The sequence below is a fragment of the Grampus griseus genome, assembly GCF_964374135.1.
Source record: "Grampus griseus genome assembly, chromosome: 11".
Taxonomy (NCBI): domain Eukaryota; kingdom Metazoa; phylum Chordata; class Mammalia; order Artiodactyla; family Delphinidae; genus Grampus; species Grampus griseus.
In genome coordinates, this window is record NC_139005.1 from 36935439 (window position 1) to 36959153 (window position 23715).

The window sequence follows — 23715 nt, forward strand, 5'->3', positions numbered from 1 at the left end:
AAATTCTAGGTTGGTGAGTCTTTTGCTTTCAATACTTTATAAATATTTCACTCTACTCTTTGCTTGCAGGGTTTCTCAAGAGACATCCAGTATAATCTTATCCTTGTTCTTCTATCAGTAAGGTGTTTTTTTTTCCCTCTGTCTTCTTTCAAGATATTTTGTCCTTGGTTTTTAGCAGTTTGAATATGATATGCGTAAGTGTAGTTTTTTACATTTATCCTACCTGATGTTCTCTGAGTTTCCTAGATCTGTGGTTTGGTGTGTCATTAATTTTGGCAAATTCTCAGCCATTCTTATTTCAAATATTTCTTCTGTTTTTTTCTCTCTTTCCTCTTTCTGCCATTCCCAGTACACATATGTTACATCTCTTGTAGTTGTCTCCCAGTTCTTGGATGTTCTGTTTCCCTTTTTTTCATTCTTTTTTGTCTATATTCTTCAGTTTGGGAAGTTTCTATTGACATATCTTCAAGCTCACCAGTTCTTTCTTTTGCCATGTGCTGTCTACTGATGATTTTATCAAAGGCATCCTTTATTTGTTAGTTTTTTTTTTTTAATTTCTAGCATTTCCTTTTGATTCTTAGTATCTTCATTTCTCTGCTTACATTCTCTTCTTACATATTACAGCTTTTTTCATTAGAGCCTTAGCATATTAACCATAATCATTTTAAATTCCCAGGATAATAATTCCAAAATCTCTGCCATGTCTGAATCTGGCTCTGATGCTTATATTGTATCTTAAGTCTGTGGTTTTTGTTTTGTTTTGTTTTAACACCTAGCATGCCTTATAAGTTTTTGTTAAAAGCTGGACATGTATCAGTTAATAGGAACTGAGGTAAATAGACCTTTAGTGTGAGTTTAATGTTTATCTAGCAAGGAGTTATGCTGTGTTTGCACTTGTGTTTGGGTTTCCTTAGATTCTCCTTTTAAAGTAGAGTCTGTATCTTACTTACAGTTCTCTCCCTTGTAATCCACAGTCACTATACCGGAGCACTGTTGATGTGCTGATAAGGTATTGGGGAGGGGAAGCATTCTATAATCTCATGATTAAATTTCACCTTTTTTTTTTTTTAAGTGGATTTGAGTCTAGGGGCTATGACTTTGAGAAGAGTTTCTTAGCCTTTATTTTTCTCCCTTTATATGAGACAGGGAGTCTAAAGGGGCTCAAGTTTTCTGATTGCTCTTCCCCTTGGTCAGATTAGCCTCTGGTAAAGTAATTTTTCTGGAGATCAGGCCTTAATTAAGGAGAAAAGAGCAACCTGGGCATATTTTAAAATGTTACTTTCTCACTCTCCCTGTTGGAAGTGCTAGGGAGTTGTTCTCATCTTCACCATGAGAACCTGCTATGGTTCCTGGAAATAAAACTCACAAAAGTGTGGGCTTTCCCCAGAGAGTGGCCCTTCAGGATTTTTTGCCTTTCAAGATAGTCCATACTGGGTCTCCATCAATTCCTGCTTCAGTATTCCTACCAGTTACTGACTTAAGCAGTTTTTTGTGTTTCTCTGTATTCAACTGTCTGTCTAGTTTTCAGGGAAAGAGTTTGCCTTGTGACCTCAGTTCTCTGATATTTTAAGAAGAGTTGTTAATTTTCATTTTGTTCAGCTTTTTTCTTGTTCTGAGGATGGGAGTGACAACTTCCAAGCTCTTTATATGTATGAGCAGAAACTAGAGGTCCTTATTCTTATCTTTATTCTTACTAATATATTGTCAGCATGACGTTACATCAGTTTATAATTGAAATATATAAACAATGTATGATTATATTTTGTCTTTTTTTTTTTCAAAGAAAGGATACCCCCAAAATTCCCTGTAATAAAAAACACCTATGAACTGCTTTTTAAATTCTATGTAGTTGGCGAAAGCACTCAATACCTCTGGGTAGCCAGGAATATACGTTCATTGTTTTCAGTACTATGTTTCTTGGCCACAGTGTTCTTTGAATGGGCAGTGTCGGGATAAAGGAGAAATTTGAGAGAGCCCCTCCAACTTACCTCAACAATAGGATCTCTGCTTTTTGCCTTATGTATAGGGGTTTTAAGTCATATTTTGTTTGCACAACGGGTTCTACTGCTATAAAGATATTTGAAAGCCACGTTTTTAGAATATGCTTTTCCTCATAGATATCTAGTTAATAATTGCTACTGAAAAGGTGAAAATTATTCTCCCTTTGGGAGGAACATAGTCTATGTTGTTTTTCTATTTAGAATTCCATCATTAAAGGTCAAACAAGAAATGTAAAGGATCTCAAATTTATTCTAAACAAACATTTCCAACAGGGAAACTTCTGTCTAGGAACCAGGGAGTATTATTTGTACTAATAAAATCAATATTCCCTGACCACCCTGAAATCTACTCAGGTGATGCTGAGGTTCAAATTACTGGGTTCCTACTGAACCTTATACAGTTGTAGTTCCTCCTAAAGATTCTAACATAGGTTTCATTACTCCTACTATACAAGTCTGAATAATATTTTTGTATCAAGGTGAGGTTTAAATAACTGTTGGTCTCATGGGAAATAATAGACAATAATAATAACCACCAGCCTCACTCTATGCTACGAATGAATAAAAACTTATAAAAACCTTTAGGTACTAGAATTTGTATTCTCAGTAAAGGTGCTTCTACTTTGTCTAGAAATATCATCCAAAATTTATGGTAAATCTTTAATTTCTTCTAGCAATTGAAATTTCAAAAATATTGTAGTCATTTTTAATAGTAAAATTAAAAAAATTGAAATATTTAACAAAAACTGATGGCATTTTTATATATTTTATTTAATGTAAAGAAGTATCTAAAGACCTGTTGAGTGTGATATATGAAACTGCCATCTTGATTATTTGAAAATATGTGACAAGTAAGATATCCAGAGTGGAAATTTCTAATTCATGCTACTGTGCCTTCATCAATGACTGCCTACTTCTAGTTAAGTTGCCAGTTTAAGTTGAAATCAATAAGATTGATCAACAGGATGGGTTACATGGAATAGGAGAATGAAATTCATTTTATAGCATCTTTTGTCAGAATTTTGTGGTCATAAAACCAGAAGATACCTTCAGAGGGTTGATGCTTTGGCTTCTGGAAGTTTTTTCACATTAGTACAATATCTGGCACATAAAAGGCTTTTAATTAATATTTGTTGAGTGCATTCATTGAATGAAGATTAACTAGATTGATTATGTAGTCAACAGTTCTTTGCTGACCTAGTTTGTTGGCATTGTGTCTTTTCAACCATCAAGATAATAGTTCATCATTGTGCTATTTTTATATTTATAAAATCATTTGTATTTTATGTAAAAGCTCTAGAATCATTGGGTATTTTGCTAATACAACTAATAAGCCTTTATAAATGTAAGATTAATTTCATGTAATAGTCTTTTTGGTAACAGTTTGAGGAGTATGTGTTCCTTGTGTTCCTTAACTACTGACCTGCCGTAAATAAAAAAGTATTATTAGGAAAAGTCCCAATTTCCTCCACAGTTGATGACAGAATTGTTTGTTGGTTTGTTTTTTATTTTTGTTTTCTTTTTGTTTGCTTGTTTTTTACCTTGCTTCCTTCTTCCAAACACTGAATACCAAAGACTACTTAAAGATGGTACCTGAAAGCAAAAAGTTATATACCATGAGACAAATTTGCCAAATTGTGTTGTTACTTAAAACATTTTTTACTTTTTCATTGTTACTTAAAATATTTCATTGTTTTTCATTGTTACTTTTCATTGTTACTTAAAATATTTGGGAAAATAATTTCTTGGGGTGAGAATCTAGCCTGTAGATTCTTTATTTATTCTTTGGAAACTGCGTACAAAATAAGGAGAATTATGTACCAATGCTAATCTCAAGCCTAGTATGCTTTCAGAATTTGCCAACATTTTAAAAACAGAAAAAATTTATAGCATAATAGATACTGTGTATAAAAGTGTAGTGCCTCAGTTTTTACCAAGTAATGAATGTATACATATTATCCAAGTAAACAATTATGTATTCTAGTATAGTAGAAAAAAATCAGATCTTTAGTGTTAGACATATCTGGTTTCAAATCGCAGCTCTTGCCACATAGTTCTGTGGCTCTAGAAAGTTATAGAAAGCTTGAAAGCTTGTTTCCTCAGCATTATAGTGGGGATAGTTTTGCCCTCTTCAGAGAGCCATCATAGAATTCAAATAACATGATGTGTGTGAATATGCCAGGTACATAATAAGCCCTGAGCAAACAGAAGTTCAGGTACTTTACACTGTGTGCAGCTTTGTCAAGAACAGTGTGAGGTAGTATACTGCCATAGCTTTCAAGAAATTCAGGCAAGTATCCAAAGTCTCAAATTTATTTGTGTGCTTTATTTATCTCATTAAAAACACGAATACACACATCACCATTCATTTTTATCTCCAAGCTTATGTTTAGTTTATTAAGCATAACATTATTGTAATGCCTAAACTGTGCAAATATACTTCCATACTACTTTTCAAATAACTATTATTTTAGCCCATATTCAGCTTTTAGTGCAGGGTTCACATTTTTTATTTCTTTCTTTTTTTTTTTTTTTGCACTGTATGCGGGCCTCTCACTGCTGTGGCCTCTCCCGTTGTGGAGCACAGGCTCTGGATGCGCAGGCTCAGCGGCCATGGCTTACAGGCCCAGCCGCTTCGCGGTATGTGGGATCCTCCCAGACTGGGGCATGAACCCGTGTCCCCTGCATCGGCAGGCGGACTCTCAACCACTGCGCCACCAGGGAAGCCCAAGAGGGTTCACATTTTAAAAGCATATTTAAACAAGATCCCTGAGAATATGTTGTCTGTTTTGCTATGTAAAATATGTGACTGCATCACAGAACAGTAGGTTAGTAGGAGTTGGTGCTAGAGGATCAAAGAGCAAATACAGAAATCCTTTCCTCTGTTAGTTTTTAGTAATATTACTACTTTTATTAATATTTTATTATAATATTATTGATATTATTACTTATTAGGAGGAAAGGAGGCAAAGCCAAAGGCAGTTGGTTTTGGCTGTCCTCCTTTGGGAACCCCCTTCCTCGGTTGACATATTTCCCATAAATTGTTACTGGGAGGCAGGACCATAGGCCAGATACTTGCTTCTTTCCTCATTGCCTCTGGTAGCTAAGCCAGTCAGTCAGTCGTTCCTATCTGTGGCTTTGAATCTGGACTGACTGGGGCAAAGGAGCTGAGAGTGGAGAATTCATTTCTGTAGCAACAGCAACATTTAGTTTCCAAGAACACAAGTACTGATTTTGGGCTGTCCAGTTTGCATTTGTAATTTTTAGTCCTATATTAAAGCAATAAACTAATTTCTTTTAATAGCTGTCTTTTTTTTTTTTTTTTTTTTTTTGGCCGTGCTGCGTGGCTTGTGGGATCTTAGTTCCCTGACCAGGAGTCGAGTCCGTGCACCCTGCAGTGGAAGCTCGGAGTCCTAACCACTGGAACGCCAGGGAATTCCCAGTAGTTGTCTTTTTTTATATTTTGAACTTTAACAACTGGATATAATAAAATTGGGTTTAGTCTCCCAGCAAGGTTGTTGGTTTGGGCTTCCCCCACCTCCAAGTTTTAGCAGCTTTTTACTAAAATCTTTAAATACAAATAATGTGTACCTTTGACATTTCTTTTGCCATAGAATATTATCTATGTAAAACAACTAGATGTCAAGGGTTGAAGTAAAAGGTAATTGTTCTACAACTAATAATATAGCTTTTTTTTAAACCTAAAATACATTTGCAGTGTAGACTTCTTGATATATCATTTATGTGCATTTATTAACATTTAAATGCACACCTTGCTTTTAAACTAAAATTTTCTTATAAAATATATATCCCATGTGTTTTAAGTCAAATTAAATTTTTTTTTGCAGCAGGAAGGCTATTAAGAGGGATATGGAATAATTTTTGGTCATTAAAGAAAAATAGCCTGCCAAGAACTTGAGCAATTAAGAAAACTGTAAATGAAACTACCTGAACTGAAGTGCTATTTTCAGCCCTTTTAGTTATGTTTTAAAGACAAAGAAAACAACCTTAGCTTCATAGATACAGATGTTTGCTTTTAAACTGTTCTTTTGCATTGGTGAATTATTAAAATATCATAACATTTAAAATATATTATTAATATATTACCTCCTTGCATAGGTTGCAGGCTTTTAAGTAATGAAATCTTAAAGTAGTAGAAAAAGTGTGCTTCATTTACTTCACTTCTGTTTTCATGATGCCTAAGGAAGTGTTTGACGGTAGGAAAAGTGAAAATAATAATCACAGTATAGATTACACCAATAAAGTAATGGTTTTTAGCTTTTAAAAGTTTTGGTACAAAGTGATTTAACCTTCATTGTTTGCTTAGAGGAGTTGGAATCAGGAAACTTGCACCTAGTAGCCTTCTGTGAATAACTTGTTTAGTTTAACCAAACAGCTTTTCACTAGGATAAAAGAAAAAAGGAATTTGGCTGAAAGGGATTTCAGTGAAAGCATAAAAGCTAATCCTGAGCTTTAGCTGCAGTTATTTACGTAATGAGCAGGGGACTAGCCATTATAAATTGTACTGATGATGTAATTGAAAATAATATATATCTTTGAAAGATGGCCAATGACTGAGAAAAAAAGCATCAGATATAGTTACTATAATAAATGTATTAGGTATTAAATTTTGTATCACTTTGTCAAATACTGTAAATCTAGTTTCTATCTTTTGTGAAAGTAACAGGATCAAAGAAAAAGTGTTGTCTCTATTGTTTTTAGTTGGAGTAGCATTTATATTGTTAAACTTAAGTATAAGATTCAGTAGAAAGGAAAAGATAGAAGATGCAAAAGAACGGGTAGTTTATGAAGGAACAAAATAGAATCCAGTGTATAAGTGAAGGAGTTAACTCTGAAAACAGTGACTACTTCTGGGTAATATCCAAGGGAAGGAAAGATGATTAATGACAGAAGATTTATTATATAGAAAAAGGAACTTAAGGAAGCTCTAATAGAGTAACTTAAGTTCCTTCAGTAATCTTTTTTTTTTCTTCAGAGATGAAAGTCCCTGTACACTAATACAGGTGAAGATGAGCTCTAAAATAGTAAGATTGAGGTTCAGTGTTTAACAAAAGGTGAAAGTTTGGAGCAGTTTCTGTGGGGAATGTTTTTAGGAGCAGAAATTAATAAAATGAGTTGTGAGTAATAGTAAGAGTCACTTGTTAATCGGGACCATTAACTTGGAGGTGGGCTAAATTTTATTGATCAAAGCTTGACAGTTTGGGAATAGTTGTGGGAAAGATCTCAGAGTGGATGATTAGTCGGGTGGGCAAGGTTAAAAAAAAAAGGTTACCAGTGCCACCACTACAACGACTACTACTAGTAATAACGATTGTGATGATAATTAATTGTTGGCATACTATTTGCTAAATAATTTTACACGTATCATCACATTTAAGCCCCTCAGCCACCCTGGAAGCTAGATTAACAGTAAGTAAAATGTGTTTCAGAGAAATGTTATTTGCGCATTTCGTCTGCCTGTGGTTGTGTGTGGGGAGGAGGGGAGGCACCATTCAGATGGTACATGCCAGAAATTATATATTTATTACAACAGTTTTTCAGCAGATGGCAGTAAAGAATCTTAAGGAAGGTGTTCTTTAAATTTGTGCAAAGGCACCATATAACCATACTGTGGCAGCAGTATATAAAATTGTATCAGTAACAGACCCAGTCTTAGACTCACAGACATAGAAAACAAACTTATGTTTACCAAAGGGGAAAGGGCATGGGGGAAGGATAAATATATGTATAACTGAATCACTTGCTGTACACCAGAAACTAACACAACATTGTACATCAACTATACTTCAATTAAAAAAACAAAACAGACTCAGTTTTGTTTAAAAAACACATATACACAGAGAAGACTTAAAGCATATATACCAAAATGTTAGCAGTCTGGATAATTGGATCACAGATAATTTTTATTTTCATTTGGTTGCTCTTTTGAATTTTTCTCATCTCTTTAAGTGAACATGTTGTTTGTTTTGGGGGACTTGGGGTAGGTTGTTGATGGAAAGGTAGTAGGAAGATTGTTTAGACACACTTGTAAACAGTAGTGACATCCCACTTCATGTCTTACTCTTCTCCATCTCAGAAAAATCCATAGTGTTCTGAAAACTCACTGTTTTGCATTGAAATTACATTTAAGCATTTTAAATCCAGATATTCCACTTAGGGGACTTGGAATCCCTAACTTCTCTCCACCCTCATATGATCACTGTAGCCAACTTCATCACTATTTTAGAACTTCACCTTGTACCATAGTCAGTCAGAGACTGGTTTGTATGACTCGAACAGTTAGATGAATAAAGAGAAAATAGACTTAGGATGAAGGGAAACATAGTAGGTAAGAGGGAAATAGTAGATTCTGTCTTGGCCAGGTAAAGTGAGCACTTAAAAATTCTTGTCTTAAAACCACACACACACAGAGTTTTGTATATTTAGTAATTTAAATTGATCTAAAGAAATACTAACTTCGTCCTTCTTTCTTGTGACTGGTGAATTCATCAATTTTGTGTATTGTAAATAAACTTGATTCATGTAATGTATTGCAAAATAGTTTAAAAATAGATACCATTTTGACTAGTGACAAGTAGTAGTACATTTGGATTTTGGTTTGTGTGTCTGTGTGTGTGTAAACAATTTTACTTTTCAATTAATAAATTAATAGTATTTAGGTAAAATCTTAAAAGTACAATAAGAACTGTTTTCTTGTGACAGTTAGTTGCACTCCAGTCATATATTTCATATTAATGAAATCGCATTATGAGTACTGAAAAGTAAAAGAAATTCCAAAACTAAAAATGTACTTACTTATTTTAGTTACACGGTAAACTTTTTAAAAAATGACATCCCCATGAGTTATTTATTTTATAACTAGGATTTTGTACCTTTTGACTTCCTTCACCTATTTCACATTCCGCCCTCCCATCTCCTGCCCCTGACAACCACCAGTCTCTTCTCTTTACCGATGAGCTTAGTAGGAGGGTTTGTCTTGTTTTGTTTTTCTTTTTTGCAGCTTCCACATATTAAGTGAGGTCATAGGGTATTTGTCTGTCTCTGTCTGACAAATTTCACTTAGCGTGATTCCCTTGAGGTCCATCCAAGTAGTCTCAGATGGCAAGATTTTGTTCTTTTTTTATGGCTAATATTTCTGTGTGTGTATATGTGTGTGTGTACCACATTTTCTTTCCATTCATCTGTCAATGGACACTTAGGTGGTTTCTGTATCTTGGCTGTTATAAATAATGCTGCAGTGAACATGGGGATGCACATATCTTTTCAAGTTAGTGTCTTCATTTATTTGGATAAATATCCAGAACAGGAATTGCTGGATCATATGGTAGTTCTATTTTTAATATTTTGAGAAACCTCTATATTGTTTTCCACAGTGGCCACACCAATTTACATTCTCACCAAGAGTGCACAGGGGCAGGGGTTTTGTTTTTTCCATATCCTCACAAACACTTCTTATTTCTTGTGTTTTTGATAGTAGTCATCTTCACAGATGTGAGGTGATATCTCTTTGTGGTTTTGATTAGTGATGTTGAGCATTTTTTCATGTACCTGTATGTCTTCTTTGGAAAAATGTCTATTTAGAACCTTGACCCGTTTTTTAGTTTTTGGGTTTTTGCTGCTGAGTTGTATGAGTTCTTTATATATTTTGGATATTAATACCTTATCAGATATATGATTTGTAAATACTTTCTCCCATCCAGTACATTGTCTTTTCATTTTGTAGATTGTTTCCTTTGCTTTGCAGAAGCTTTTTAGTTTGATGTGGTCCCACTTGTTTATTTTTGCTTATTTATTTTTGCTTATTGTCGGCTTTGTTTTTGGTGTCAAATCTACAAAATCATTGCTGAAGCCTATGTCAGGGAGCTTACCACCTATGTTTTCTTCTAGGCGTTCTATGATTTCAGGCCTTACATTCCAGTCTTTAATCCATTCTGAGTGAATTTTTTTGTATGGTATAAGAGAGCAGTCCAGTTTCATTCTTTTGCATGTGGCTATCCAGTGTTACCGATACTGCTTATTGAAGACAATGTCTTTTTTTCTATCATATATTTATCACAAATTAATTGACTATATATGGGTTTATTTCTGGGCTCTCTGTTCTGTTTCATTGATCTATGTGTCTGTTTTTATGCCAATACCATACTGTTTTGATTACTGTAGCTTTGTAATATAGCTTGAGATCACAGCACATAATGCCTCCAGCTTTTCATGTTTCTCAAGATTACTTTGGCTTTTGGGGGTCTTTTGTGGTTTCATACAAATTTTAGGCTTGCTTTTTCTATTTCTATGAAAAATGCTATTGGAATTTTGATAGGGATTACATTGACTCTGTAGATTGCTTTGGGTAGTGTGGACACTTTAACACACTACACTAATATTAATTCTTTGAACCCATGATAATTTTACAATAAACTTTTGGTAAGTATTTATATAGATGAATATAAATGGTATGAAATATGTCAGTTACAATGATTTTTGACCTTGTCTTTTATAATTCAGTATTTAATTCTTTTGATTAAAATTTATTTTAAAATGCCTATCATTTCCTGAAGGAATATTAATTTGAAATATTATATATGTGCTCCACATCAAAAATTGGCTCAAATATAGACACGTTTATCTGACATCCATAAAAAATTAGATCCTGAGAGAGCTGCCATAAACTTCAAAGCTATTGACTGTATAAATATTTGAGTTACTAATTAGTAATTGAAGTCTTTTAACGTATTCTTTGCTGTCTGGATTCCAGTATTCTTTCATTACCATGTATTCTAATTAACAAGGGAGTATAGTATCTGATTTTCTTCAGGTTTCTGTCCTTGGCCGGATACACTCAGGCATTTGTATTATTACTATTAAGCCTCAGGGTCTGTGAGTGAATAGGGGGTGATATTGGAGAAACGAGAGACATGACTTCTTAAACATAGATGGACATACAAAATGTGAATTCAACTAAAACGTCAGAGTCACCAAAATGTGTAGCATTTAGACTTTTAGCTTGAATGTGCGAGAGTTTATTATATGTAGTATGAGATCTGATAAATGCTTGAGCAGCTTCTAAGAGTACAAGAGTATGGTATTTGTTTATAAGATAATGTTCTGTTGTGTTTTTAAATGAAATTTTATTTACTTTCAAGAGAGTCTTAACTGACCTTCACTGAAGGTAGGGAATTAAGAATGAAACACTAGGCTTAAAACAAATTACCAGAAGTGTTCAGAACAATTGAGTATTTGACTTTAAATATAAGCAGAAATTTAAAAAATATTCTTTGAAATGAACTTGAAATTTGTTTGTACTGTTTTGCTTAATATTTCTATACATTGATCTGGAGCTTTTATATTAGGAGAGCAGGTTTTCTATTTTAAAGAACATATCTAAGTGTTAGAAAACTTCTACTGCTTTTATTTTTTGTAGGTGGTTTCAGACCCCCTCACAGGTTTTCTACCATGCAGCAACTGAACATGGAGGGAAGGACGTATATCCAGGGCAGTGTCTTTGGGAAGGTTGTGAGCCTTTTCAGCGACAGAGGTTTTCTTTCATTACCCACTTACAGGTACACTTTCTTAATACTATTTGGTTTGTAACTCATTTGGTTGTGTTAAAGATCTTGATGCATATGTTTTTTACTTCCTCTTTCTCAAAAAGGACAAACACTGTTCAAAGGATGCCCTGCTTGCAGGATTAAAACAAGACGAACCAGGACAAGCAGGAAGCCAGAAATCTTCTATCAAGTAAGGAATCTGAGTTCACTTCCTGTTGCACATAAAAAAAGACAAATCAGGAAACCAGGCAAAACTTAGTAATAAAAGGCAATTTAGTATATCGAGAGACAGGAAACCTGGGTTGTAGTCCACCTCTACCATTAACCACCTATGTATGTGACCCTGTTCAAATGGTGTAAATGCCCTAGGAATCACTTCTCATTTTGGCTGGACCACATGGTCTGTAAGTACCTTGTAGCTCTAATATTTTGATTCCACTTTGTAGACAAGTCATTGGAAGTAATGACAGATGATATATGAGAAATGCTTTGTAAACTGGAAATAAATATATGGTTCTTTGTCCTTTGAGAGAGTAGTTGAACATGTACTTGATAATGGCAAAGAGATTTATTCTTACAGCTACTCCTGAGGAGAGGCCAAGGTGGCATGTGAGGGTCCAATATAAAATTGTGTATGTCACATTTACTCTATGGTTATTCATTTACCTATTATTTCATGAACATATACTTGTAGTCAAGTTCTGAGTTAGCTGTAGATCCCTGTAAGGTCCTTATTAGATTTACATAGTATTTCCTGTTCTGTTTCTGAGGCCTTTAGTTGTAAACTCTGTAACCTGAAAAATACAGTCAGCCCTCCATATCCTCAGGTTCGGCATCTGAGGATTCAACCAACCAGGGATCAAAAATACTTGGAAAAAAAAAATTCAGGAAGCTCCAAAAAGCAAAACTTGAATTTGCCATGCACTGGCAACTATTTGCATAGCATTTACATTGTATTGGGTGTATAAGTAGTCTAGAGATGATTCAAAGCACACAGGAAGATGTGTGGAGGTTATATGCAAATGCAGTCATCGCTCGGTATCTACCTGGGATTGGTTCCAGGATTTTGGTATCCACAGAGGGTCCTGGACCCAATCCCCCGTGGACACCAAGGGACAACTGTATTTTAAATTCTCATAATGTGAAAATAAATTAATTTGTCACCATTTATTGAGATACTGCTGTGTACTGGGCATTATGCCAGACATAGGGAATTCTAAGAACAAGATATAGTGTAACTTCACAGAGTTGAAATTTTAGACAGAGAACCAGAAGTATAGGAACACAGAAGCTGCTTACATACTTTATTCATTCCATTACTGTTTACTTTATTCTCTCCATTACTATTTATTCCACGTGCTAGGCACTAAGGTATAGCACGAGGTATACGTGACCAAGATGTTTTGCTGTTTTCAAGTCTGGAGATGCAATGAGAGGTATAGGTAATTCTTATTATATGGTGTAATAAGTCCTAAAATGAAAATATGCACAAGACACTGTGAGAGCCCACCTAAACCAACCTAGGAGACCAGGGAAGGCTTTCTGGTAGAAAGCACATCCAAACTGAGACCCAAAGAATGAGGAGTAAATAGCTGAGGGTTTCATAAGCCATAATCATGAGTTTGGATTTTCCCCTAAAGGCAGTAGAAAGTCATTTTTCTGCCAAGTATCTTTTTCTGTAAATTTCACTGTACAGTTGACCCTCGAACAACACAGATATGAACTGGGAGGATCTACTTATATGCGGATTTTTGTCACGGTAAATAATGCAGTGCTGCACCATCTGTGGTTGGTTGAACCCACAAATGTGGAACTGTGGATATGGAGGGCCAACTGTAAAGTTATATGCGGATTTTTCACTGCAGAGAGAGTGGGTACCCCTAACTCTCATGTTGTTCAAGGGTGAACTGTATTTAATTTCTATGTATTATGTAGCCTATAAGAGTATGTTGCAGTATGTTTGATTTTGCTCAAATTTGGAGGAACCTATATTTGGTATATCAGTTACAATCAATCAAAAATCTTTGTCACTTATACATAAAATCTAATAATAATTTTCATCTGTGTCCATATATAGATATCCTTACTTGTAGACATCTATAAGTAGATATAGATAAAAAGTGGTTTACAATTTAAAGATTGCTTTTATGTTAACTTAATATTCAGAATTACTTTACTCATGTAAAAAGGTGCCAGAAATATCCCCCCTTTACAGATGCAAAACCTGAAGCACAAAGGGGCAAACTGAACTTGAAAGTCGTGCAGCTAGTTACAGTGTCAGAAATAGGATTTCCTCACTGTGAGCCAGTGCTCTCGCCACTCCTGCCCCACCAGAATACAGCAGATACTGATACAATTTTTCTGCTTGGCAAAGGAGACCTAGAGTAGTTTGAAATCTGATTTTATATAAAATCTACCTCTGCAGTCCCTCCATTCTGTATCTTTCCTAAAGGACAGTAGAGCTATACTGAAAGAATTGATTGAAATTAGTGAATAATGAAGAAAAATTATGGAACATAGTAATAGTTTGAAGTGTAATAGTTGGCATAATTTTGTATTATTATCATATTAGGTTATCTTTTCCTGGGTGACCTATACATATACCAGTACATTCTCAGGTAATATTATTTTACTCCTAGGTACAGTTTAGCAAAAATAATTTGCAGCTCAAATTGTAGACTAGTCTTTGTTAACATCTTTACATTGCATTCAAAGACGTGAACTTCACAACTTTGAATACTATGTTGTATTGATATATGGGCTGTACCAGAACATCTGTTGTTTGCTCTAAAGTTGATAGATCGGAAAATAAAAGACTTGAAACTTCTCCTTGATACCGAGAGCCCTTATGCCTAGGCTGACACAAGAGTGAATATTACTGCTGGGCCATGGGAGCTTTTACTCACCCTGTGTCCAGAGTTTCAGAGTAACCACCTTAGGGGTTGGCAGGTTGGTCATTCGTTATCAGTCTGTCTGCTGCATCATGTTAACAATCTCTTTCTCTCTCTGGTCAATTTAGGCAGCCAGCTGTAGGGGGCACAAGCTCAACTCCTAGAGCACAAAAGGCCATTGTGAATCATCCCAGTGCTGCCCTTATGGCTCTTAGGAGAGGATCAAGAAACCTTGTCTTTCGAGATTTTACAGTGAGTAAGCCTCGAAAGCCTTGTCTGTAAATGTGTGCACGCTGTGTGATTTAGATCTTTATTCTTTTTCTTTTCTTTTCCTTTTTAAGGATGAAAAAGAGGGACCAATAACTAAACACATCCGACTAACAGCTGCCTTAATATTAAAAAATATTGGTAAATATTCAGAATGTGGTCGCAGGTGAGTAATCTGTTTTCTGTAGCCAGAGTGAATCTAGATTATTTTACTTTTACCCATAAGTTAATAAGGTTAGATGCCTGCATTTTATTCACTGGTTTTTGCATAAATTTTTGGATATGTCCGAAAGCTTATGTCAAGCTCAGGCCATCATGGATTCTTAAAAGCCAAAAAAATAGAAGTTGAAACAACCAAAAGGTTTTCTTTTAACTTGTTTCATTAGGTTAAATTTCTTGCTGGTCATAGAATTTAAGTTTATTTTATTTATTTATATTCATTTATTTTGGCTGCATTGGTTCTTTATTGCTGCGTGCGGGCATTCTCTAGTTGCGGCGAGTAGGGGCTACTCCTTGTTGCGTTGCACAGGCTCTAGGCACACGGGCTTCAGTAGTTGTGACACACAGGCTCAGTAGTTGTGGCTCGCGGGCTCTAGAGCATAGGCTCAGTAGCTGTGGAGCACAGGCTTAGTTGCTCCGCGGCATGTGGGATCTTCCTGGACCAGGACTCGAACCCGTGTCCCCTGCATTGGCAGGCGGATTCTTAACCACTGCGCCACCAGGGAAGCCCTGGTCATAGAATTTAGAGCAAAAAGTAGATCTACAAGAGAAAACTTAGGAGTTTACTGGGAGGAAAAATGAATTGCTCACTTGAATCATGTGGAATTAGAATGGAATTCAGTTTGATAATTACCGTTTTAATGAAACCATCAAAGCCATACGTGTGCTGAGATTCACTATAATACTCTGAAGTTTTAAAAGTTACATTTTAATGAACTTAAGAGAAAACTTAGGATTTTGTAGATCTATAGCAACTGGAAACAATAACTCTAACCCTAGAGAGAGCAAATGTGGATTTGCCTCCCTTGTCTCCCTTGAAGCTTGAAGCTAATATTCTAATATTATTCGTCCTCCATCTTCAGCTGACCCAACTCAGGCTCCTTCATTGGGAAGGTGTCCTCTGATGCATCTTGCCTTCCAGATAGTGATTTTTTTCTCCTAGTCTCTCTCCTCCCACATACTATTAATCGAATCTACCTTGGTTCTCCTCCCCCCATTTTACCTTGTGTTAGGTCTTTAATGATATTTCTTGTAGTAACCTTCCAACTGGACTTTCCAAACATAAAAACAGTGCCATCGATTACAAAAAAAAAAAACAATTAATTTAACTATATCAAACTTTAAAGCTTCTGCAAATTAATGATGAATAAAACTTAAAACTAAAGTTTTTAAAAAGTATTTTTAATGACAAATTTACTATATTTAGTGTATCAAGTATTCCCACAGAGGAATAAGAAAAATTCTTAACACTCAAATGAAAAACAAGCATAGTTTTTCAGGGAAAAAAGAAGAAATATGAAGGTTTTGTCACGAGCATCTCCCAGCTTCATGCGTGAGTTCTTCCTTCCTTTCTCACTGTATTTTCCTCCTCACCCCTCCTTTTGCTACATTTCAGTTTTAGCCAAACTAAACCACATGCAGATTCCAACCATGCAAGACGTCTTTCGTGTCTCACTTTTGTACATTTGTTTCAGTGCTATACTGTCCTCCCTGTGTTGTGGCCCATTTAGTATCTGCAAGCCCCCGTGATTCAGCTCAGACGTTGGCTTCTGTGTGCTGCTTTTCCTATGCTGTGTTCCCCTTCCTCGCTGAGTTTGTTCTTCTCTATTTTTGTAACATGTCTGTCTTATAACGTTTCATCTTACTGTTTTGTAAGTAGTTATTTATGTGGCTTTTTTCCACTACTGACCTAACTACAGATTCTCTGATTAATCTTTGTAGCCCAATTGCCCAATACATCAGAGATAATCCCTACTTCCTATTCTTCCTTCAAGACTCAACCCAGGTCACCTCTTCCTTTCCTGACATCTCCCTCACTACCTACCCTTGACCTAAGGTGCCCCCCACACATTGCTTTGTTACCACCTTACATGATGAGATCTGTGAAAGCAGGGGTTGAATATTTATTTTTGTTTTTGTGTCCTCAGTGCCTAGCATAGTGTTGGAAATATAACAGTGATTCAATAAATATTTGATTGATAGACAGATGGAAGGGAAGAAGGTCTCAAAAATTCATTTTTTCCTAGAGTTCTGATCTGGAATTTGTGTAGACAGTTGGAATTCTAAAAGTAATTTTATAACTTTTCCCTCACATTCAAATTGTACATTCTTAGGCTTACAGCAAAGCCACTTTGGCTACATCTAATATAATTATTGAACCAAAGTTTTCATCTTACAGTTTGTGTTTTGTTGTTGATTTTGTTATTTTATTTAACTCTAAACCTTCTAGATGTCTTTTGGCATCTTCAGGTGCTATGATCTTAGAAAAACAGAAGCAGAAGAATTAAAACAATCCATTAAATTCTTCCCATTCACCCTCCCAGTCTGGGTTGAAATCCCCATGTAGAACCTCTATCGAATATCTCCAGTAATGAGGAGTTTTGCTAGAGCAGGAGTACTGACAGAATCTGGCAAAACATATGTGAAGAAAAAAGTATAGGAAATCAGGTATTGCAAAAGATAATTCTTTGTTGATATACTTCCTCGTCTCTGGTGGAGTAAGTTAACGGGTGCGATTTTTTTTTTTTAACTAAAGCAAATTCTATTTGCAATAAGAAAATTACAGGTCAACAGGAAGATATATGGAAATTTACTTTCATTCTTACAGTACAGTATACTGAAGAGTATGAAATGTCAGCATTTTTTAAAATTTTAAGTTCAGAATCTGATTGAATAATGTAAACTTTTGTGCTCCCCTGGTGGCGCAGTGGTTGAGAGTCCGCCTGCCGATGCAGGGGACACGGGTTCGTGCCCCGGTCCGGGAAGATCCCACATGCTGCGGAGCGGCTGGGTCCATGAGCCATGGCCGCTGAGCCTGCGCGTCCGGAGCCTGTGCTCCGCGACGGGAGAGGCCACAACAGTGAGAGGCCTGCGTACCGCAGAAAATAAATAAATAAATAAAAATAATGTAAACTTTTAAAATGCAGTTTATCTCCTTTATGACTAAACTTGAGCTTTGGAGAACTGCAATATGTTTCTCCTCTTTTTGATGTATACCTTTTGTCAGTGTAACACATGGGTCTTATTTAAAAATCAAATGATACTTTCACTAATAATGAACAATCTGAAAAAGAAATGAACAGTTCTATTTACAATAAATCAAAAGAATAAAATAATCACATTAACCAAGGAGGTGGAAGATTTGTACATTGAGAACTATAAAACACTGCTGAAAGAAATTAAAGAAGATGTAAATAAATGGAAAGACATCCTTTGTTCATGGATTGGAAGACTTAATATAGCTTAGATGTCAATACTACCCAAAGCAATCTACAGATTCAATGCAACCCCTATCAAAATTTCAGTGACATTTTTGCAGAAATAGAAATATTCTAAAATTCATATGGAATCTCAAGGAACCTTGAATAGCAAAACTATCTGGAAAAGGGAGAACAAAGTTAGAGGACTCATACTTTCTGATTTCAAATTTCACTGCAAAGCTATAGTAATCAAAACAGTGTACTGTCTTTAGTGACATAAAGACAGACATATTAACCAAGGAAACAGAATGGAGAGCCCAGACATATGTGGTCCTTGCATATGTGGTCAAATGATTTTCAATAAGGATGCCAATTCTCTATTCAATGAGGAAAAGATAGTCTTTTCAACAAATGGAGTTGGGAAAACTGGAAATTCACATGCAAAAGAATGAAGTTGAACCCTTACCTAACACCATATGCAAAAATTAACCCAAAATGCATCAAAGACCTAAAAGTAAGAGCTAAAACTATAAAACTCTTAGAAAAAGCTTCATGACATTGAATTTGACAGTGGTTTCTTGGATATGACACCAATGGCACAGGCAACAAAAGAAAATGTAAATTGAATTTCATCAAAATCAGAAATTTGTGCATCAGAGGACACTATCAATAGAATAAAAAGACATTCAACAGAATGGGAGAAAAGAATTACAAATCAAATATCTGATAAAGGGGTTAATATTCAGACTATATAAAGAACTCCTAAAACTCAACAACAAAAAGAAAACAAACCAAATCAAAAATGGGCAGAGGACTTGAATAGAAATATCTCCAAAGAAGATAAATAAATGGCCAATAAGCATATGAAAAGATGTTCAACATTACTAATCATTAGGAAAATGCAAATCAAAACCACAATGAAGTACTACTTCAAACCCATTAGAATGGCTATTATTAAAAACAAACAAACAAAAAATCGAAAACAATTAAGTGTTGGCAAGAATGTGGAAAAATTGGAACCCTTGTGTGTTGCTGATGGAAATATAAAATGGCACGGCCACTGTGGAAAAGAGTGTGGCGATTCGTCAAAAAATGAAACATTTCATTCTACCTTTTGGATATATACACAAAGGAATTTAAAGCAGGGAGTTGAACAGATATTTATGCACCATTTTCATGGCAGCATTATTCACAGTAGCCAAAAGGTAGAAGCATCCCACCAGTCCATCAACAGAGGAATGGATAACTAAAATGTGTGTGTATATGCAATGGAATATTACTCAGCCTTTAAAAAAGAATGAAATTCTGATACATTCTACAACATGGATAAACCTTGAAGACATTGTGTTAAGTGAAATAAGCCAGGCACAAAATGACAAATATTGTATGATTCCACTTAAATGAGGTACCTAGAAAGTAGAACAGTGTAACAGCCCCCAGCAGGGGGTTGGGGGAGTGAGGCAGTGGGGGCGTTCTTGTTGGTTGTGGGAAGATGAAAAAGTGCTGGCGATGGATGGTGGTGATGGTTGCACAGCAGTGTCGATGTACTTCATGCCCCTGAACTGCACACTTAAAGATGGTTAAAGTAGTAAATTTTGTATTATGTATACTTTACCACAATTTAAAACTAAAAACAAGAACAAAGGAGGGATTTGGGGAAATGCAGAGTGGCTACTAATGAGTATTTGGCTTCTTTTGGGGGATGATGAAAATATTCTAAAATTGATTGTCGTGATGGTTGCACAATTCTGTTACTATACTAAAGACCACTGAATTATACACTTTAAACAGGTGAATTGTGTGGTAGATGAATTATGTCTCAATAAAGCTGTTACAAAATTTTTTTAATTAAATGGTAAAGTTTATAACAAACTATATAGTCCCCTACTTCACCCTTCCTGCCCACATCCAAGGAAGAGCTTTCAACAAGTTGAGCTAATTTTTCTGGTGTTTGCCTCCATGTTTCTAAATAACATGTTTATGTTACTGTTTCCTAATTTACCTATTTTACACTTTACCTGTTGACTCTCTTTCTATTGAACACTGTTAAAACCTCTCTTCCTTACGCTTTTCATTTCCTCATAATATTGTTACATCTTAAATCAGATGTTGTTGTGTTGTTTGATGCTGAGCCCCGTGCTCCTGTTTTACATTTCTTTTTCTCTCTTTGTTTTTGCAGGGTTAATGATTGTCTTGCTTCTTCATTAGCTTTTAATGGGCCTAATGCTGATTTTCCCATATATTTCAATCAGTATCTTTCAAGCCTATGTATAAGCTATCTAAAAAACACAGTTGTTAAACCTCTATCAGTTCTACATTTTTTCCCCCTTGGAAGCTGGCCTTGGTAGTCTAGACAGCTTACTTTGTAGGCCTGGTGCACAGCTGTCCTTGGGAATTCCTTCTACGTTGAAACCTTTTTCTTGAATCCTACTTACTTCTTTTACTTGAGTTCCTCCTTCATTGTAGTAAGGTACATCCTCCAATAATTTCAAGGCCCAACCTGTCTGAAAATGTTTTTAGTCTACCCTTAGTCTTGATAGTTTGGTTAGATATAGACTTCTAGATTGAAAAATCACTTTCCTTTAAAAATCTGAGGACATTGCTCTAATGTCTTCTAGCATGCAGCTTTGCTGTTGACAAGTCCAGTGACATTCTGATTCCCATTCCTTTGTATGAGATCTATTCCCCCCCACCCCCACCCTCCAGAAGTTGTTAGGGTCTTTTTTTTTTTTTCCGATTTCTGTTATTCTGAAATTTCATGAATGCTGTGTCTTGTTGTGGGTGTTTTTTATTGTTGCTGTCATTGAAGTGGGCATTTCATTTCAGTGGATCCTTTCAATCAAGAGATTCATGTCTTTAAGTAATGGGAAACTTTCTCAAATGTTTCTTTTTATAATTCCCTGCTATCCATTGTCTGTTCCCATTTCTAGAACTTCTGGGTTTTTTTGGATGCTAGACCCTTGTAGAGTGATCCTCTAACTTTCTTTTCTTTCTTAGCTTTCAATTTTGTCTGTTTAATCTGTTTTCTAGAAACTTCCTTGACTTTATCATCAAATCTACTGCATTTTTACTTCATCTGCCATGCTTTAAATTCTAAGAGCTCTTTTTAAGTTGTCAGTTGTTGCTATTTTTATAACATCCTATTCATAGGTTGAATACAGTGCTTGCTCATCTCTCTCTCAGGATATTAATGCCAGTATTTTTGAAGTTTCTTCTGCTCCTAGTATGGTTGCTGTGTACTCGAAATTACTTGAAATGTCTGAGGATTTGGGGCTTTGTGTGATATTTTAAGAATGAAATACCTGCTAGCTAGTTGGAAGCTCTGGGTGCATGACCCCCACGTGTCACTAGTGATTGCCATTTTAGGGTGACCCCCGACGAACCAGTTTGTTTCCTAGAAGCCCCTCAGACGTCAGTCTTCGTAGAGATTGTTTCTCCAGGGAAGAATCTTTGATTTCCTTGCCTTTAGAAGTGGGCAACTTGAAGGAGAGTCCGTGAGGGCGTGCACTGTGGAAACAGAATTGGGAGTGGGGTGGGCAGGAGGACCTCACTGGGGTCGAGTACGTTCACTTTCCTTCACGCAGTCTATGTCTCTGTAAGTCCTAACCCTTTCTGGTTTAGTTCCTCCAGAAAATAAATTTCTTTCATTCATTTTGGGAGGGAAAGGAGATAAACTTGCATCAAACTCTGCTATTTTCCTAAAAGCTGATTTGTGTCTTAAATTGTTTTCACTAATGCTACTTACAAATTATGTCTTATCTATTAAGTGCATTAAAGTGACACAATGTTTATCCTTTGTTAAACATATCAAAAAGATAAAGGAACTTTTGAAATTTGAAATTGAAAGAATATCATTTTATACAACAAAAAAGGCATATTTCATTTTTTATCTAGTGAGTGCTTATTTAATTCTTTAAAACCTTTAAAATAAAAAATATTAATTTATATCAAAAATGAAATGGTTACTTTAAAATCATCCTAGTGATTGAAATGTAGTCTTTCTAGTTTTATCCATGTGACATAAAAATAAAAGAAAGAATACTTTTTAACATGTGACTGTTCATCAGTTTGGAAAATATGATTTCATTTAAGCTTTTGAAAGTAAAGGCTTTTTGCTTTGTCACAATGTTCATTGATTATAGAGGGGAAATAATTTGATTCCACTTAGTAGGTTATTTTTAAATCGAGTTTTTTATGGCTATTTTTTCTTTTCCAGAAAGACAATGTAGACATTTTATAGTTCATTTAAAAATTTGTTAAATAAACTTTTGAAGTAAATCATGCCTAAAGAAAAGTAAAAAACAACAGAAGTGTGAAGCTCAATGAACTGTCACAAGGTGAACCACCGCATAACCAACCATCCAAGTTACGAAATTGATCAACACCACTTCCACGGAGTCCCTCCGAGTGACCCCAGTCTTTACCCCGTCCTTGTCTGTGGGACTACTGTCCTGATCTGTAACACCATAGATTAACTTCACTTGATTTTGAACTTTATATAAGTAAAATCATATAGTATATTTTTTCTTGTGCTAGTTTTTTTTTCTCAACATTGTGAAATTCTTTCACGTTGCATGAAGTAGTACTGTGTATATATAGCAGTATAAAATTCTGTCGTATGAATATACTCAAATTTACTTTTTCCATTCTTTTTTTTTTTTTTTTTTTTTTTTTTGCGGTATGTGGGCCTCTCCTGTTGCGGAGCACAGGCTCTGGACGCGCAGGCTCAGCAGCCATGGCTCGCGGGCCTAGCTGTTCCACAGCATGTGGGATCTTCCTGGACCGGGGCACAAACCCATGTCCCCTGCATCAGCAGGCGGACTCTCAACCACTGCACCACCAGGGAAGCCCTCCATTCTATTTTTGATGGACATATGGGTTGTTTCCAGTTTGGGACTATTAAGAATAATGCTGCCATGAACATTTTTTGGCCGTATATGTACATATTTCTGTTGAGCTTTTATGAAGGATTGGTGATTTCATTGGTGCTTTATTTTAGTACATAACGCCAAACAGTTCCAAAGTGGTTTTGTCAATTTACACTCCCTCCAGCAATGTTATGAGAGAGTCTCAGTTGCTCCACATACTTGCCAACATTTGCTATTGTAATTTTAATATTTAATTTTAGCCATTCTTTTGGGTGTGTGGAGTATGTACATATGGAAATTACAAAAGCAGATACCCTAACAGCCAAAAAATGTATGAAAAGGTGCCCAACTTATTAGACATCAATCTCAATTTTTTTTAAACAGTTTCACATATTTTTTTTGTTTCACTTTGTTTTGCTATGGTAAAGATGACTACAGTCCCCACGTGTTAAATTTTGGCTTTGAATTTCTTTGTTCCTATAAGTTGTTTCCTTATATTGTTTTTCATTCAAAATTTAGAAGTCTTCATCTCCTTCCTTTTCTGCTAGTTCCTTTTACTCAGGGTTATTTAAATGAGGGCACTGAATCGCATGGGTTCTTTGGTAATCTCATGCGCGCTGATTTTTTTTTTCTAACATTTAATGTGGAAATTTTCACACATAAGGCAAACTTGAAATAATTTTGCAGTGAACACTCATATACCAGTC

The 23715-nt window shown here is 35.4% G+C and overlaps 1 protein-coding gene across 1 annotated transcript in view; it reads left to right on the forward strand.

Moving 5' to 3' along the window:
• ARID2 (AT-rich interaction domain 2) overlaps window positions 1-23715 on the forward strand; it is a 171979-nt gene that overhangs the window by 144334 nt on the left and 3930 nt on the right. Inside the window, exons 17-20 of the mRNA XM_082664949.1 lie at window positions 11437-11575; window positions 11668-11753; window positions 14583-14706; window positions 14796-14887. Coding sequence (XP_082521075.1) covers window positions 11437-11575; window positions 11668-11753; window positions 14583-14706; window positions 14796-14887 — 441 coding nt within the window. The remainder of the gene's footprint in view (window positions 1-11436; window positions 11576-11667; window positions 11754-14582; window positions 14707-14795; window positions 14888-23715) is intronic.